Consider the following 16,704-nt stretch of genomic DNA (forward strand, 5'->3'; position numbering starts at 1 on the left):
CATTGGTATTGGTAATGGGAGCTGAACGACACTGATTAGCCCAATGATAACCCTTTTTACATTTCGGACAGATTTTCTTTGGCCGGTTTGTAACAGTGCCCCCACCTTTAAATGCTCCTCCGCCAGGAGCCCGACATTCCCTTCTGAAATGACCAGGCTTTTGACAATTAAAACAATTGCCTGTAGGTTTGTTACCCTGTCTTAATGCCCCAGCTAACAATGTCATGGCATGAACATGTGTACCTACCTCTGCACAAGCTTGAATCATGTCTCCCAATTCATATTGCGGTCTATGAATAATGTTTTTCAAAATCTTTTTACAGTCTGTGTTAGAATTCTCGTAAGCTAATTTTAACAATAATTCCCCTTGTGCCTGAGGGTTATCAACCTGCCGTGTCAGAGCCTCTTTCAAACGGTCAACAAACTGAAAATAGGGCTCTGTTGCTTGCTGCCGTACATTCGTAAAAGAACGTAAGGGTTCTTTCCCAGCAGGCACCTTTTTAAATGCTTTCTGTATACACTCAGCAGTTCGATGAAATGCGGCTTCAGGCAATACCCCTTGTTGTGCTATGGTAGCAAAATTACCTGACCCATAAATTTGCTCGGGAATGATATTAGCATCCCCAGCTGCTATAGCAGCATGTCTAAATTCTTGGTCCCAAACTACATATTGCGAAGGAGTCAAAATCATCCTAAAGAGATCCTTCCAATCTTGAGGGATCATGTTATATCCAGTAGCTACTCCTTCCAACATCCCTTGTACATAATTAGCCGTAATCCCATATTCTCTTACTGCCTTATTTATTTCTCTAATAACAGAAAACGGAAGAGCTGTCCAAGTTGCTATGCGATTATTAGCATTATTAGGATCTGGCTGATATGTAACGGGAAAAGCTGAAATTGTACCCTCCCAGTCTCCCATTTCTTCCATAGATAATAATCCTGAGGCTGCAGCCTGAGCTATGGCTGCTTTAACCTTCCCAGTAACCTGTTCTTGTTGGACTGGAGGGCTATATGGAGGAGCATTTACAAATTTCTCAATATCCTTTTCAGGTGTAGGTAAAGAAAGTTGGGGATAAAGAGGAGTTTTCTGGTCAGAATTGGCAAACAGCGATGTCTCTTTTATCCCTAAATGACTAATGGCCTCAGCACACTTTTGCCATAATAAGAGATGGTGAATAGGTGCTCTTGGTTCTTCATGTAATTTTCTCCCTATCTTTATCCAATCTGACTGACGTAGTGATCCTTGCTCTGGATACCATGGACATTGACATTGAATTGTTTTTAACAATGATTCAATGTGAGAACGACTTATAAAAGCTGAGGTATCCTGTTTTAAAATTTTTTGTAGCTCTTGTGCATGAACCTTCTGCTGAGCTGACAATTCCCCCCCCATACTCACGAATGGGAGCTGTACGCTGAGGTGCACCGTTGGCTGATCCTGCCAGTGGGTACGAGGGTGTTTGTTCTGAATCACGTCGGGGTCACCAGATGTAGATATCACGACACAGTGAGACACGGTGAGACCAGAGTTCAATTTCGGAGCCTCCCTCGTAATTCTCGTCTCCGCTTTTATTTTACCTCCGCTTGGAGGCGTGGATTATTTTCTCTCCATAAACAGCCTATGACCTTTAACTATTGTATAACATCACGTACATACATAGTACAACAGCATTATCTACGTGGCAATATGCAGGCAGTTATTTAACCACTACAGATGTCAGTATCGTTTACAGCCATAAAGTTAACCACATCCTGTTTTTCCACTGGTCAGATCGCAATGTCTTGAGAGATAGTGTACTGAGAACAGCAGCGTGGTTTGCCAACGTATGCTGTTCATTCAGTCCACCCCACATTCTTGCCCTCCGGCTCCTTTTCCTCTCTACTCCATTCTTCACCACCACCACCATCCATTTTTTTAAACAATTGTTTTCTCCACCCCATCTCACTCTCCACCTCCTCCCTCTTCGCCTCCTACCCATCCACAGAGGACGAGGGAAGAGCGACACTGCACAGAAGCCCAGTTTGAGGCACATGATTTTCATCCACAAATCAGAGGAGCAGAAGACTTCCCTGCTTCCTCCCCCCCAAGTAATGCCCAAAAGTAATGCTGGAAACATTACAATTATTCCACAAAAGTAATAAAATTAATCTTAGTTCTATTATGTACAATCAAAATGTAAAGGAATTACCCACTTGTTCCTCAAAAAAGTAATGAATTACTTCCAAGCTCTGCAGATGGGGCCTTAATGGATGCTCTTCCAAAGGGACACATCTGTGCTTTGTGCACAGAAGGCCCCAACTTCAACCTCTCACTGAGGAAGGACAGGATGTAGCTGAGCCGACAAATTTATTTCTTATTTACATTTATATCCCATCTTTCCTCCAGAGAGCTGAAGGTGGAGTACACGGTTCTCTCCCCTTTCCCAATTCATCCTCACAACAACCCTGTGAGGTAAGTTAGGCTGAGTGAATGGCCAAAGGTCACTCAGTGAGCTTCATGGCTGAGTAGGGATTTGAACCCTGGTCTCCCAGGCTCTCTACCCAACACTCTAACCACTGCACTATACTGCCCTCTCAAAAGATTGCTGAGTCCTTAGAATGCTACTGGGAGTCAGAGAAGATATTACTGCCCAGGCCAAAGGAAAGCTCTTCTCTTAGGATTGACTGATAGCTTATTGGTAGAGAAGATGCTTTTCATTCAAAGGGTTGCAGGTTCAATCCCTGCCGTTTCCAGTTAAAATGATCTTAAATAGCAAGGCTTAGGACAGATCTACGTCATATGTTTAAAGTACATCCAATGCACATTTAAAGCACCTGACTTCCACCTGAAATCTGGGATCTGCGGTTTATCCCTCACAGAGTTACATCATCCTAGCTCCCTTAACAAACGACAGTTCCCATTATTCTTTGAGGGAAGTCATTCTCTCTCTGTCAAAAACCCGGGATAGCTGCTGTCAGATTTATTTTATTATTATTATAAAACACAACATAAAATACAATCAAGCAGGGTTCTTCAGTTGTGGGTCCCCAGATGTTGGACTACAACTCCCATCATCTCCAGTAGCTTAGCCAATGGTGAGGGATGATGGGAGCTATAGTCTGGGGACCCAATGTTGAAGAACACAGATGGATCTAGAAAAAGCAGCTCTGAATGTTACGGAAGAGAGCTGTTGTGTCCTCATCCCGCTTGGGGGCTTCCTGTAAGCAGCTGGTTGATCAGTGTGAAAACAGGATGCTGGACTAGATGGGCCTTTGGTCGGATCCACAGGCCATCTAGCCCTTCTTGTGGCTCTTGTATGATCATGCTGGGGAATTTAACTGAGGGTAGAGAGCCAGTGTGCCTCAGGACGGGAGAGTGTTCTTGCACTCGGGTCCTGCTTGCGGGCTTCCCCCAGGCATCTGGTTGGCCACTGTGAGAAGAGGATGCTGGACTAGATGGGCCACTGGCCTGATCCAGCAGGCTCTTCTTATGTTCTAATGGTTAAGGTGTTGGACTATGACCTGGGAGACCAGGGTTCGAATCCTCACAGAGCCATGAAGCTCACTGGGCTAGTCACTGCCTCTCAGCCTCAGAGGAAGGCAACGGTAAACCCCCTCTGAATACTGTTTACCATGAAAACCCTATTCATAGGGTGGCCATAAGTCGGAATTGACTTGAAGGCAGTCCATTTCAGCAGATCCCAACCTCCATGGACTTGAAAAAAAACGAGGGTCTGGGCAGACCTCTTAATGGTTTTTCTGCCTTTTGTAGCCATTGTAATGTGCTGTGCTAATGCCTGGTTTTCAATTGTATTTTTATTGCTTCTTTTATCGCTTATATAAGAATCTTATATAAGATGCTGTTTGTTATTAATGTGCTGCCAAAGTTTCCTGTGTGGCTGTCAGGAGAGTTGTTTTGTAGCTGCGGTTGCTTTGTTTTTAAGATAGGATGCATTTATTTGTGTGTTTAACAGTGTTGTAAGTCGCTTGGAGACCTTCAGGTAACAAGCAACCAGCAAATAATAATAATAATAATAATAATAATAATAATAATAATAATAATAATAATAATAATGCAATATAAAAAATAAGAAAGCAATAAAAATACAATTAAAATCAATATTTACATTTAATGTGATTGCTCTGCTGTCTCCTCTCTTCAGCCGCAAGCCCACACTCTGTGAACCACCTGAAGGAAGGTCCAAGACCACCAGTGGTCTGCGGACAATTTGGGAACCCCTGACCTAGGGCTTTCAGCCGGTACTGTGGGTATTCTGCCATTGAGTTATATAGGGCATGAGAAGAGCCCTGCTGGATCAGAGCAAAGGCCCATCTAGGCCCGCCGCTCGTTTTCCTCAGCAGCCAATTAGGCACCTCTGAGAAGCTCACAAGCAGGGCATGAGCGCAATGGTCCTCCCCCACTGTTGTTTGGCATTAGATCTCTCTGGCTCAAATTGCCATGTAGGGAGACATTTCCCTTTTCTCCATGGAACTTCCATTTTGCTAAGAAGAGCCCCGCTGAATCAGGACAAAGGTCCATTCTGTTCCCCATAGTGGCCAACCTGATGCTTTTGGGAAGAAACTCACAAGCGTAAGTGCAAGGGCAATAATCCTCTCCCATTCGGGATCCCCAACAAATGGTATTGAGAGGCACGCTGCCACTCATCCTGGGGGTAGCTATCGGCATCATCAAGACTGGCAGCCTGAGTGCCCTCTCAGAATTAAATTCAGAGGGAGGCTAGGAGGGAGAGCAGTGCTCTCTCTGGAGAGGCTCACCTTGCACCTAACTGTGTGCCTTTTGGGCACCAAGGCTCCAGGCCCCTCAAATCTCTAATATCTTTTAACATCTTGATGTTATTATATGTTAGAACCTTTGCAGAACAATGGCAATCTGATGGGGTTTGATTCATGTTTGAGTTGATGTTACAGCTAGATTTTGATTTGTGTTGAGGAACACGGGAAGCTGCCTTTTCCTGAGTCAGGCCAACGGTCCATCTAGCTCACTGTTTACACTGGCTGGCAGCAGCTCTCCAAGGTTTCAGGCAAGAGTCTATCCCAGCCCTTCCTGGAGATGTTGCTGGAGACTGAACCTGGGACCTTCTGGGAACCTGGGAAAACAAAGTGATCCAACAAGCCAGACGTTTGCCCACCCCTGGCGTAATGCATTAGGGCCTGAGCTCTTGCTTGTTGCTAGAGAAACATGCTGCTCAGAGATATGCAGCCTTTGATCTTGAGTGTAGCATGCAGCCATTGAGAAGTTATCCTCCATGAATTTGTCTAACTCCCCCCTTAAAGACATCTAAGCCTCTAGCCACTAATCCTGTGGCAGAGAGTTCCACAAGTTATTCATACATTGTCTGAAGAAATTATTTTTTTCTCTCTGTCCTGAAACTCCTTCCAACCAATTAGCTCAAGAACATCAAAAGAGCCCTCTTGGATCAGACCAAAGGCCTGTCTGATCCACAGTGGCTAAGACACGTCCCTGGGAAGTCCATAGGCAGGGCATGAGGGCAACAGCCCTGTCTTGCTGTTGCTCCCCAAAAACTGGTACTTAAAGATATGCTGCCTCTGATCTTGGAGATATGACTAGTATCCATTGGTAGGTTTGAGCCTCCATTAATTTGCCTAATCCCCTTTTAAAGTAATTCAAGCTGGTGGCCATCTTGTGGCAGTGAGTTCCACAGTTTCAGCTAAGCACTGTTAAACATGGTGACACCCACATTCTAGGTTCTAGCAACAGGGGAAAACATTCTCTCTATCCACTATCTCAACACTGTGCCTAACTTTTTGCCCTCCTGTCTGACCAGCAAAAGCAGAATTATGCAGTATTAAATAGACAAATATGTTCTGTTTGTGTAATTGATAAAAAGTTGTAAAAAAAACAAATACAACTCATGTTCTCTTGCCACAGAATTCACATAACCATGGTGCAGAGTCCACATAGCCCTCTTGCCTTTAAGGCTTACAGTTTTTTTAACAATCCGCTGTGTTAAAAACAACAATAAAAGCATCACGCATGCATTGAACCTTTTTTATATGGACTCCCCAACTGTTGATGTCCCCATGTTTGTGGTGCTGATACAGTTTTGTTTCTCAGAGAGATCTATGGCATAATGGAAGGTCTGTGTAGAATGGATTCTCTCATGTGCTGTAAGGTTTGCGCTCTGGCTAAAGCTTTTTCCACAAGTGGTACATGTGTATGGTTTCACTCCTGTATGAGTTCTTGTGTGGACAATAAGGATGGATCTCTGGTTAAAGCTCTTCCCACACTCCGCGCACATGTATGGTCTCTCTCCTGTATGGATCCTCCTGTGTGCTTTAAGGTGTGACGGATTACTGAAGCTTTTCCCACAGTCCAAGCACTTATGCGGCTTCTCCCCGGTGTGGATTCTTCTATGAGCAATGAGGTGTGACTGGTGGCTGAATCTCTTCTCGCAGTCAGCACATTTATATGGTTTCTCTCCCGTGTGGACTGTCTCGTGAGCGCTGAGGTTCGAGCGGTGACTGAAGCTCTTCTCACAGTTTGGGCATTTGTAAGGTCTCTCCCCTGTGTGCATTCTCTGATGTATAATGAGGTTTGAGCGACGACTGAAAGTCTTCCCGCATGTTGAGCAGTTAAATGGCTTCTCTTCTGAATGAATGCTTTCAAGTGAAGTAAGGTCAGGCTTCTGCCTAAATACTTGTTCACATTGAGTGAACTGATCCTCTTCCATCTCTGGGAGATTCCCCTGCGTGCCCTCACAGCCGTCTCCCCAATCAGGACAGCAAGAAACTTTATTTTCAGTTCTTCCCACCAAAAACTCATGCATTTCTACTGCCTTGGGATGTTCTAGCTGATGTTGCTCCATTTTCCATGTCCTCTCATCGCCTGTCGGTATAAGCACAGATACCTGAGTCATTCTGTGTGTCAAGGGGAGACAGAACTTCAAGAAGCAGACTATGAACAAGATGGAGATGAGGGAAGAAAGTCCAATAAATTATCACACATGCTGAACAAGGACTGCTACAGAAGCTGTTGTACACAATTGGGACTTGCAACAAAATGCTGCAGCGTGGTGCTCTCCAAATCAGTGTACCAGCCAGCCATACACTTGACTATGATACTCCGTTCCATCTTCTCTGCCCCCAAACAATGGGTGGTATTCAATGCTAGTCCTACTGAAGGCAGACCCTCTGAAGTTAACAGGCATGACTAACAGATTCATTCTTTTCAATGGGTCTACTCCAAATAGGACTTCACTGAATACAACCCAATGTCAGCATGTCATGCCTAACGAGCAAGCTCCTATCTTTCATTGGGCTGTTTTAGATCACCCTCTTCAGGTTCCCCTCCACTTGCAATCCTTGGGATCCTCCAAGCTTACTGAAGATCTCCACATTTGGTTCATGGGCAGTGCTGTTTTGGCTACGTAAAGGAGTGGGGCTCAGAGAATTGAGATTGCTATTAATATTGGGATATTATTGACTATTATCACACATCGCTTCAGAAGAGCCACATCTGTGCAGGTTAAAGCTCCTCCCACCGTAATTTAAAAAAGACTCCTAGCTAAAAGTTATGAGTTGTGTCTAACAAACTCATCCTGTCAGCAGAAGGATTTCCACCTGCGCAACAGGACTTCCTCTCATCTCCCCACAGACTCCCTCCCACGCATCCTCAGTTTTGTTCAGGGTTTTCTCCCAGCCCTCCATGGCCAATCTGGGAGGTGGGGGCATACAGGGAGCCCTGCTACACAGAGCTGGGGCTCTCAGTTCAATTCTTTTTTAATTTAGAAGGAGGGAAGAAAAAGACAAACGAAGGGAGGATCGTGAATTTCAGAAAATTGTTCATGATGTGGAAGAAGTCAGGAGTGAGGTATGGTTTTTTTCCCATCCAATCTGCCCCAATACTAGAACTTCAGGATCAGGATAGTAGATTCAGGACAGGGGAAAAAAGTAAAATACTTTTTCACACAGCGCGTAGTTAAACTATGGAATTTGCAACTGCACGATGTAGGGATGGCAGCCAAATTAGACGGTTAAAGGAGGACTAGACAAATCCATGGAAGATAAGGTGATCAATGGCTACTAGTCATGAAGGCTAAGTGGAACCCCCATGTTCAGAGGCAGTGTACCTCTGAACACCAGGTGCTGAGAGGCAACCGTATGCAGGGTCCGTTGCCTTCCTGCCCTGCTTGTTGGCTTCCTGGAAGTGCCTATGGTTCAACCAAGAGTGGTTTAACAACCAGTCCCTCTTCCCAGGGAGCTCAGAGAAAAGTAGCTCTGTGAAGGGAATAGGGGGGTCTCATAACAACTCTTAGCGCCCTTCACAAACTACAGTTCCCAGGATTCTTTGCGGGAAGCCACAACTGTTTAATGTGGTATAAGTGGGCTTTAAAATGTAGAGTGCAAATGGGGCCACGATGACCGCCAGTCCTTACCCAAGGAAGCAGCATCTCCACCTACGACCTCCGGTTTGATGGAAATCGGTCCCTGCCAAACACCCGGCTGAGCCTCCTCTGCCTCAGACAAAAGCGCCTCCTCTGTTTTGCAAGGCTCCTGCACCTGAAAGAGTAAGTGAGGGTCCCATTGAGGGAACCGGCAAAAGCGTTGGTGGGGAAAACCCTAGAAGAGAACCTTTTCCTGCCTCTCTCGTAATACACTAGACCTCCGGGCTGTCCAATGCAGCTGAATGTTGGAAGATCCAGGACAGAGAAAAGAAAGTCCTTCTTCACCCAGCGCAGAGTTAAACTACGGGATTTGCTCCCACAGGAGGCTGTGATGGCCACCAACTTAAAAGAGGAATAGACAAATCCATGGAAGGCAAGGCTCTCAATGGCTACGACTAGCCATGATGGCTATGCTCTGCTTCCACTGTTGGACGCAGTAGATGCTTCTGAATACCAGCTGCTGGGAATCGCAAGTGGAGGAAGTGCTCTTGCACCCAGATCCTACTTGCCGGCTTCCCATTGGGGCATCCGGTCAGCGCTTGTGAGAACAGGATGCCAGACTAGATGGGCCATTGGCCTGATCCAGCAGTCTAATGTTCTTAAGTAAGGATCAGACCGCAGCAGGGGTTTCACTGCACACGTTTTCAGAGAGGTCTACACATGTCCCAGAATGGCAACAGAAGTATACCTTCAGGCTGCATCTTGCTTATTATTTATTTAATTAATTTAGTACATTGATATCCACTCTCCCTCCCAGGAGGAGCCCGGGGCGGCACCTTAGGGGTGGGGAACCTTTTTCAGCCCGAGGGGACACATTCCTGTTGGAGATGTTGGGTGCAACTCATATTGAGAGGCTGGGTGAGCTTGTATGGGGATGGGCTGATAGAGCGGGGAACCTCCAAATTTCCTAGCATGTCCTTCTGACCTAACCTGTGCCCATCTTCCTTCAGGTACTAGACTGATACTCTTCGGGGTTGCTGACCTCATTTCCTGCTCCTCCCTTCTTCTGCTGTTTCGTTCCACCTTGAAAGAGGACACGTCTTTCCTCTGTGTATGTGTGTGTGTGTGTCTCTCTCTCTCTCTCTCTCTCTCCTGCAGAGATGAACGGGCAGGCATGGCTCCTTGTGGCTCCAACTTTATACTTTATTTCTTTGTTTGCTGAATTTATATCCCTCCCTTCCTCCTGATGGAGCCCAAGGCGCCAAACATAAACAAAGGAATTTCACAAGAAGATAAACACACTGAAAACCATTAAAAGCATTCCAAAATGCTTTTACAGTTGAATACATTCTAAAACCAGTTGACAATATTGTAAAACACAGTTAAAAATATTCTAAAACGGGTTCCCAGACTTTATTTTCCCCCTCAAACCCCGTGAACATTCCCTAGGGTCTTGATGGACCCCTTAATAATGTTTATGCCTGTTGTAGCAGTTTGTAATGTGCTACATTAGGTGCTATATGGTTTTTAATTGTATTTTTATTGCTTGTTTATTGCTTTTTTATTTCTTATATTGTATTTTAATGTATTTTTAAAATTAAGTGGCTTTGGGACACTTCTGTGAGGAAAAGTGAGTAACAATAACTACTACCACTAATAATAATAATACAATTTGCATTCCATAGAATGCAAATTGTAATATAATAAAAGACAACATAAGAAATGTATTCACCTGGGGAGAGGTAGTGAGCGAGGTACCGCAAGGCTCGGTCCTGGGCCCAGTGCTCTTCAACATTTTTATTAATGACTTGGATGAGGAGGTTCAGGGAATGTTTATCGAATTTGCAGATGACGCAAAATTAAGAGGAACAGCTAATACCCTGGAAGACAGAAACAACATTCACAGGGATCTCGACAGGCTGGAGCACTGGGCTGAAAACAACAGAATGAAATTTAACAGTGCAGAGTTCTATGCCTAGGGAAAAGAATCCAAATACACAGTTATAAGATGGGGGATACTTGGCTCGGCAATACTACATGCAAGAAGGATCTTGGAATTGTTGTTGATCACAAGCTGAATATGAGCCAACAGTGCGATGTGGCTGCAAAAAAGGCAAACGCTATTTTGGGCTGCATTAGCAGATGTATAGTTTCCATATCATATTAGTTCCCCTCTATTCGGCACTGGTTAGGCCGAACTGAGTACTGTGTCTAGTTCTGGACATCGCACTTTAAGACGGATGCATACAAACTGGAACGGGTTCAGAGGCGGGCAACAAGGATGATCAGGGAACTGGAAACAAAGTCCTATGAGGAGAGACTGAAAGAACTGGTCATGTTTAGTCTTGAGAAGAGAAGACTGAGGGGAGATATGATAGCACTCTTTATTTATTTATTTATTCATTTATCATTTGATTTATATCCCACCCTTCCTCCCAGCAGCAGCCCAGGGCAGCAAACAGAAGCGCTAAAAACACTTTAAAACATCATAAAAACAGATCTTAAAATACATTAAAACAAAACAACGTTAAAAACATTTAAAGCTTCAAAACCATATTTTAAAAAGGGTTAAAAACATTATTTAAAAAAATATTAACAAGCAATTCTAACACAGACGCAGACTGGGATAGGTCTCAACTTAAAAGGCTTGTTGAAAGAGGAAAGTCTTCAAAAGGCGCCAAAAAGATAGCAGAGACGGCGCCTGCCTAATATTGAAGGGGAGGGAATTCCACAGGGTAGGTGCCGCCACACTAAAGGTCCGTTTCCTATATTGTGCAGAACGAACCTCAAGTACTCTTCAAGTACTTGAAAGGATGCCACACAGAGGAGGGCCAGGTTCTCTTCTGGATCGTCCCAGAGTGCAGGACACAGAACAATGGGCTCAAGTTGCAGAAAGCCAGATTTCAGCTGAACATTAGGAAAAAAGTCCTAACTGGTAGAGCAGTATGACAATGGAACCAATGACCTAGGAGATAGTGGGCTCTCCAACACTGGAGGCATTGAAGAGGCAGCTGGACAGCCACCTGTCAGGGATGCTTTAAGTTGTATTCCTGTATTGAGCAGGGGGTTGGATTCGATGGCCTGATAGGCCCCTTCCAACTCTATTATTCTGTGATTTGATGATTCTAAGGAAGAGGCATATCACAGCTCAAGGACATATTCCAGCAGGGCAAAAGAACTGGAAGAGGGTATGCAGGAGGGCCAGTGAGGGGCGTGGCCTAGGGAAAGTCTCAAGGGCCAGATAAAGAGGCCCAGAGGGCCACATTTGGCCCCTGGGCCTGAGGTTCCCCATCCCTGCTGTCTGTGATTGACCATGTGGGGTTGGCAATGGTGAGGGTGACAAGACCTAAGCTGAATCTGCCGGGAGAAGAAATTATCACTATTTTGTTAACTGTAGCAAAGGACTGTAACTCAGCAGTAGAGCCCAGACTGTGCATGCAGGAATTCCAAGTTCAATCTCCAATGGCATCTCCAGGTAGGGCTGGGAGGGATTCCTTGCCTGAAACCCTGGCGAGCTTCTGCCAATCCGTGTTGACAACACTAAGCTAGATGGGCCCACAATCTACTTCGATATAAGGCAACTTCCTATGTGTTCCTGACTCCACGTGCTTGACCGAAGACCTATTCAGGCGTAACACATTTTGGAAGAAACCTTGAGTGGTCTTTTCTCTCCCCTGCCCGTTTGCAAGTATTGCTTTCCTTGGTTTTGCATTCTGTTTTCTGTGTACATGGAGGGACATTTGAAACTGGGATTCCCCCAGTCTGCACTCTACCACCTCATTTCTCCTGCGCCGTATTCTTTTGAAACTCTTGGAAACGGGTGGGATCCAACCTCTTACCTGTCCTTCCCATCTCTTGCCTTCTCGCTGCATCAGCAGAAGCTTTTCCACCAGCGACACAGCCTGTGTGCAGGTCTCCGGCCCCCTTTCCCTCACCCAGTTCTGTACATCTGATGGTAGGATGGCCAGGAACTGCTCCAGGATCACCAGTTCCAAGATCTCTTCCTTGGTGCGCCTCTCCGGCTGCAGCCACCGGTGGCAAAGCTCACACAGCCTTTGCCAAACCTCCCAGGGATTGTCCCCGTCTCCATAGGAGAATTGTCTGAAGATCTGCCGCTGGACATCGGAATTGGCCTCCTCCGGAATCTCTTCCTTCACTTCCCTGCAGCCAGCCTCGTCTCTGCCAAAGAGGTTGCTATTGGCCCCTTGGCCATCACCACCAAGGCCTGGTGCCATTGGGGTCACCCTCTTGTCTCCTTGAACTCGTGGGCCAATGTCAGCTGCATTGCCAGAAGGGGAGAGAAAAGCTGCACCATCGTCTCTCGAAAGGGGCAGCTGTGGGTTGCCCCCTCTCGAGTGGGGGGACTCCACTGTCTTCAAGAACGTCTGCAACTGGGCCTCCCAGTGCTGCTGTGGGCCTTTATAGTGTGTCTGTGGGATCTCTTGCAACCTGGTCTTCGGCCAGAACTCCTTTATGCCCTCACTTTGGATAGCAAGTGGATCTTCTCTCAAGTCAAGCTGCAATTCTTCTTCAGCATCCACTCTTTCCATCCTTTTCCCTAACGCAACTTGCAGCTTGACACCCCGAGCTGATCCCCCTCCTTCTTCCACCATTTTTTCTCTCTCTGGTTCAAGGCAGCCTGGAAAAGGGCACTGCTGTTTAACTCCGCAATGCCTGTGTGAGCTTGTACGCACACATTTATGGGTAAAATTCAACTTTCCTGACTGTCTTGTCGTCGTTTTTTCTCCCTGTGGAAAGAAAAACAGGAAGTCCATCAACAAGATTTAGACCAGCATTCCCCAAACTTTTGATTCTTGGCTTCTCCCCCCTCCCCATTTCATCCTCACAACAACCCTGTGAGGTAGGTTAGGCTGAGAGACATCTGGAGCGCCACACGCTCCCTGCACCTGCCCATCTCCAACAATACACCATTCTGGTTGTTGTTGGACTACCATTTGCATAGTCTGCTGGCTGAGGATGACGTGAGTTGGGACTTGTCCAATGTCTGTGGGTCCATAAGTTCCCACTCCTGGTATTAAAGACATATGCAGTATATGAAGTCTATGTTTCCCAGAGTCAAGACAAGCCCATCTAATCAAGTAGCTCAGCCTCTGTTGTCTTCTGCACTGGCTGTTCTAGATTCTAAGCTCTTTAGTGTCAGGGGCTTGTTTTTAATAAGAAGAGCATCTTCTTAGCGCAGTGGCTAACCAGGTGCCTCAATGGTTAGCCCTCAAGCAGCACATGAGCACAAGCGCACTCTCCCCTCCTGTGGTTTCCACCAACTGGTATTCAGAAGCATGCTGCCTCTGACCGTGCAGGCAGAACATGGCCACCATGGCAAGTGACCACTGATAGCCCTTCTCCTCCAATGAACTGTTCAATCTTCTTTTAGAGCTGCCCAAGTTGGTGGCCATCACTGCCTCTCACGGGAGCAAATTCCATTGTTTCAACTGTGCTCTGTATGAAGAAGGGTCTTCTTTTGTCTGTCCTGAATCTTCCAACATCTACCTTCTTCGGACAGGATGGGGAGCCTAAAATCAATTGGCTGAAGGAAGGGCAGAAAAGACAAACGCGTAGAGGAGGGGGAACCGGAGAGGAAACGAAGCACAGAACGGAGGCAATTTCACAGACCGATTGGAACAGACCGGCCAGACCTTTTTTGCAGTAGGGCTCTACTTCGTTTATTTATATTGCACTGTCAATATACATGGTCCTTTTGGGAGCTTTGTAGAGAAAGGGGGGATCGTCGCAGGGAGCATGCCTCTGAATCAGACAAACCGAAATGAAAGACAAAATCACACAGGAGCAGACTGTCGGTAGCTACTGGCCGCAATGGCTATGTTCAACCTCCCCTGTCGGAGGCAAGCATGCCTCTGAATAACAGCTACTGGGGAGAGAGTAAGTGGGGAGAGAGTGCTGCTGTTGCGCTCGGGTCCTTCTTGCAGGGTTCCCATTTGGGCATCTGGTTGGCCCTGTGAGGACAGGACGTTGGGCTTGTTGTTGTTATGTGCCTTCAAGTCGACTGCGACCCATGGCGACTCTATGAATCAGCGACCTCCAACAGCATCTGTCATGAACCACCCTGTTCAGATCTTGTAAGTTTGGGTCTGTGGCTTCCTTTATGGAATCAATCCATCTCTTGTTTGGCCTTCCTCTTTTTCTACTCCCTGCTGTTTTTCCCAGCATTATTATCTTTTCTAGTGAATCATGTCTTCTCATGATGTGTCCAAAGTATGATAACCTCAGTTTCATCATTTTAGCTTCCAGTGACAGTTCTGGTTTAATTTGTTCTAACATGCAGTTATTTGTCTTTTTTGCAGTCCAGGGTATGCGCAAAGCTCTCCTCCAACACCACATTTCAAATGAGTTGATTTTTCTCTTATCCACTTTCTTTACTGTCCAACTTTCACATCCATACATAGAGATTGGGAATACCATGGTCTGAATGATCCTGACGTTAGTGTTCAGTGATACATCTTTGCATTTGAGGACCTTTTCTAGTTCTCTCATAGCTGCCCTCCCCAGTCCTAGCCTTTTAAAAAGCCACGCACACGTTTGCTAATTGCTTGATTGGGAATCTCATCTAGTTCGGCCCCTGTGGCCCCACATGAGTGCGAACCCATCATGTGCGGAGCCTAAGATCACCTGCACCGTCAGAGGCAGCATGTCTCTGAATGCCAGTTGCTGGGAATCACAAGTGGGGAGAGTGTTGCTGTTGCCCTTAGGTCCTGCTTGCGGGCTTCCCACTGGGGTATCTGGCTGGCCACTGTGAGAGCAGGATGCTGGCCCAGATGGGCCACTGGCCTGATCCTACAGTTGGGCTCTTCTTGTATTCTTAAACATCATATCCCTTGTCACAAAGAGGTGGGATACAAATGTCATTGTCAGAATCCAGACTCTCTAGGGGCAAGCCTCCCAATATTATAAACTAGGGGATCAGTGGCATTTACTACTAGCAACATGCCAGCAAACATGGATTGGAAAGATGGGTGGGGGGAGGAGAGAGAAAGAGAGAAGGGGCTAGATCAGTAGTTCCCAATCCCTCGCCCCCAGACCACTTTAAAATTGCTGATGGTCTTGGCAGGCCACTCAATGATCTTTCTGTCTGTTGTAGCAATTTGTCATGTGCTGGGCTAGGAGCTGTATGATTTCCAATTGCATTTCTATCGCTTCTTCCATTTCTTATTTTGCATTTTACTGTATTGCGGTTTTCATTCCATAGAATTCCAATGGTGATACCATAAAATACAATATAGGAAAGAAAAGAAGCAATAAAAATAGAATTTAAAATCAATATGACTTTTTCATGCGGACATGCTGCGGACCACCTGAATGAAGCTGTGGACCACTGGGGATCTACCACAGTTTGGGAACTGCTTTACTAGGGGATCACTGTCATTTACTATTAACGAAGTGCAAGCGATCTGAAAGGGCGCACGTCAGTAAGCGATATAGACGGGGGAGGAGAGAAAGACACACCTCCCCAATCTGAACCACTTCTTCAAACTCCTGCAGCTTCTTCTCGAGTGTTCTTCTTTTGCTCTAAGAGCCTTGCCTCCCCTTCACCCGAAGGGTCACTTGGACTCACCCGATCTCCAAGGGGGGCGGCGGGAATCTCGTTCTGGCTACCCCGCGTGGGAAAATTCAAACACTACTTTCCCACTGCGGGCGGGGCAGGAAGTGAACTTCCGGGTTACTCACAACCGGCCTCCCCTCCCAGCCTAAAATCCAGCCCCTCTAGGTTTCAACTCGTTCACCTTTAACTCCTTCGTGCACCTGAGCACAATATGCTCCAGGCTGTGAAAGGACAGGGGGAAAAGAGGTATCAAACTTCAAAAATCAGGTTGCAGCGTGTATGTATAGCAGTAGTTCCCAAACTCCCCCCCCGATTCTATTCTATAGAACCTCCCCCCAGCCTAAATGCCAGCCCTATCCCATAGAATTCAAACTATAATATAATAAAACACAATCTTAGAAATAAAAGAAGCCATGCAAATACAATTAAAAATCAATGTATTTAATGCGGAGATGTCATGGAACACTGGCGGTCCACGGGCCACGGTTTGGGAACCCCTGATGTACAGCAAGGCAGGCTTAGCTGGGCGTAAACCCCGACGGAACAGCGGGGAACGCCCTCCTTTTTAATCTGGAGCTTTGCATGAGAGCCATTTCCAGGGGTGTAGCCGTCCAGGGTCTCAGAGGGTCTTAGACCCTTTACTTTTTTGGGAGTAGGGGCCCAATAGCTCCAGCATCCTAAGAAACACCACTTTGCATGAAAGGGGAGTGTGTTAGCCACTGAGAAGCAGAGCTTGGAAGATTACTTTTTAAAAGGAATAAATTACAATTACTGATACAT

The 16,704-nt window shown here is 46.1% G+C and overlaps 1 protein-coding gene across 1 annotated transcript; it reads right to left on the minus strand.

The window, feature by feature from the left end:
• Positions 1-5,999: 5,999 nt before the first annotated feature.
• LOC133381237 (zinc finger and SCAN domain-containing protein 21-like) lies at positions 6,000-16,017 on the minus strand. The gene is made up of 4 exons (XM_061620066.1): positions 15,937-16,017; positions 12,188-13,096; positions 8,400-8,523; positions 6,000-6,850 (listed from the first exon to the last, which is right to left on the minus strand). The coding sequence occupies exons 2-4, from the start codon at positions 12,959-12,961 to the stop codon at positions 6,015-6,017; spliced, it is 1,734 nt and encodes a 577-aa protein (XP_061476050.1). The 5' UTR covers positions 12,962-13,096; positions 15,937-16,017; the 3' UTR covers positions 6,000-6,014.
• Between the last annotated feature and the right edge of the window lie 687 nt (positions 16,018-16,704).

Source organism: Rhineura floridana, chromosome 3 (genome assembly GCF_030035675.1).
Source record: "Rhineura floridana isolate rRhiFlo1 chromosome 3, rRhiFlo1.hap2, whole genome shotgun sequence".
Taxonomy (NCBI): Eukaryota; Metazoa; Chordata; class Lepidosauria; order Squamata; family Rhineuridae; genus Rhineura; species Rhineura floridana.

Excerpts from the sequence above, each read along its gene's own strand:
- LOC133381237 (XM_061620066.1), bottom strand. The coding sequence starts at position 12,961 with ATGGTGGAAGAAGGAGGGGGATCAGCTCGGGGTGTCAAGCTGCAAGTT. Across the intron at positions 8,524-12,187 it reads GCAAGAGATGGGAAGGACAG|GTGCAGGAGCCTTGCAAAAC; the intron begins GTAAGAGGTTGG and ends TTACTCTTTCAG. Across the intron at positions 6,851-8,399 it reads TGGAGATGCTGCTTCCTTGG|GCGATGAGAGGACATGGAAA; the intron begins GTAAGGACTGGC and ends TTATACCGACAG.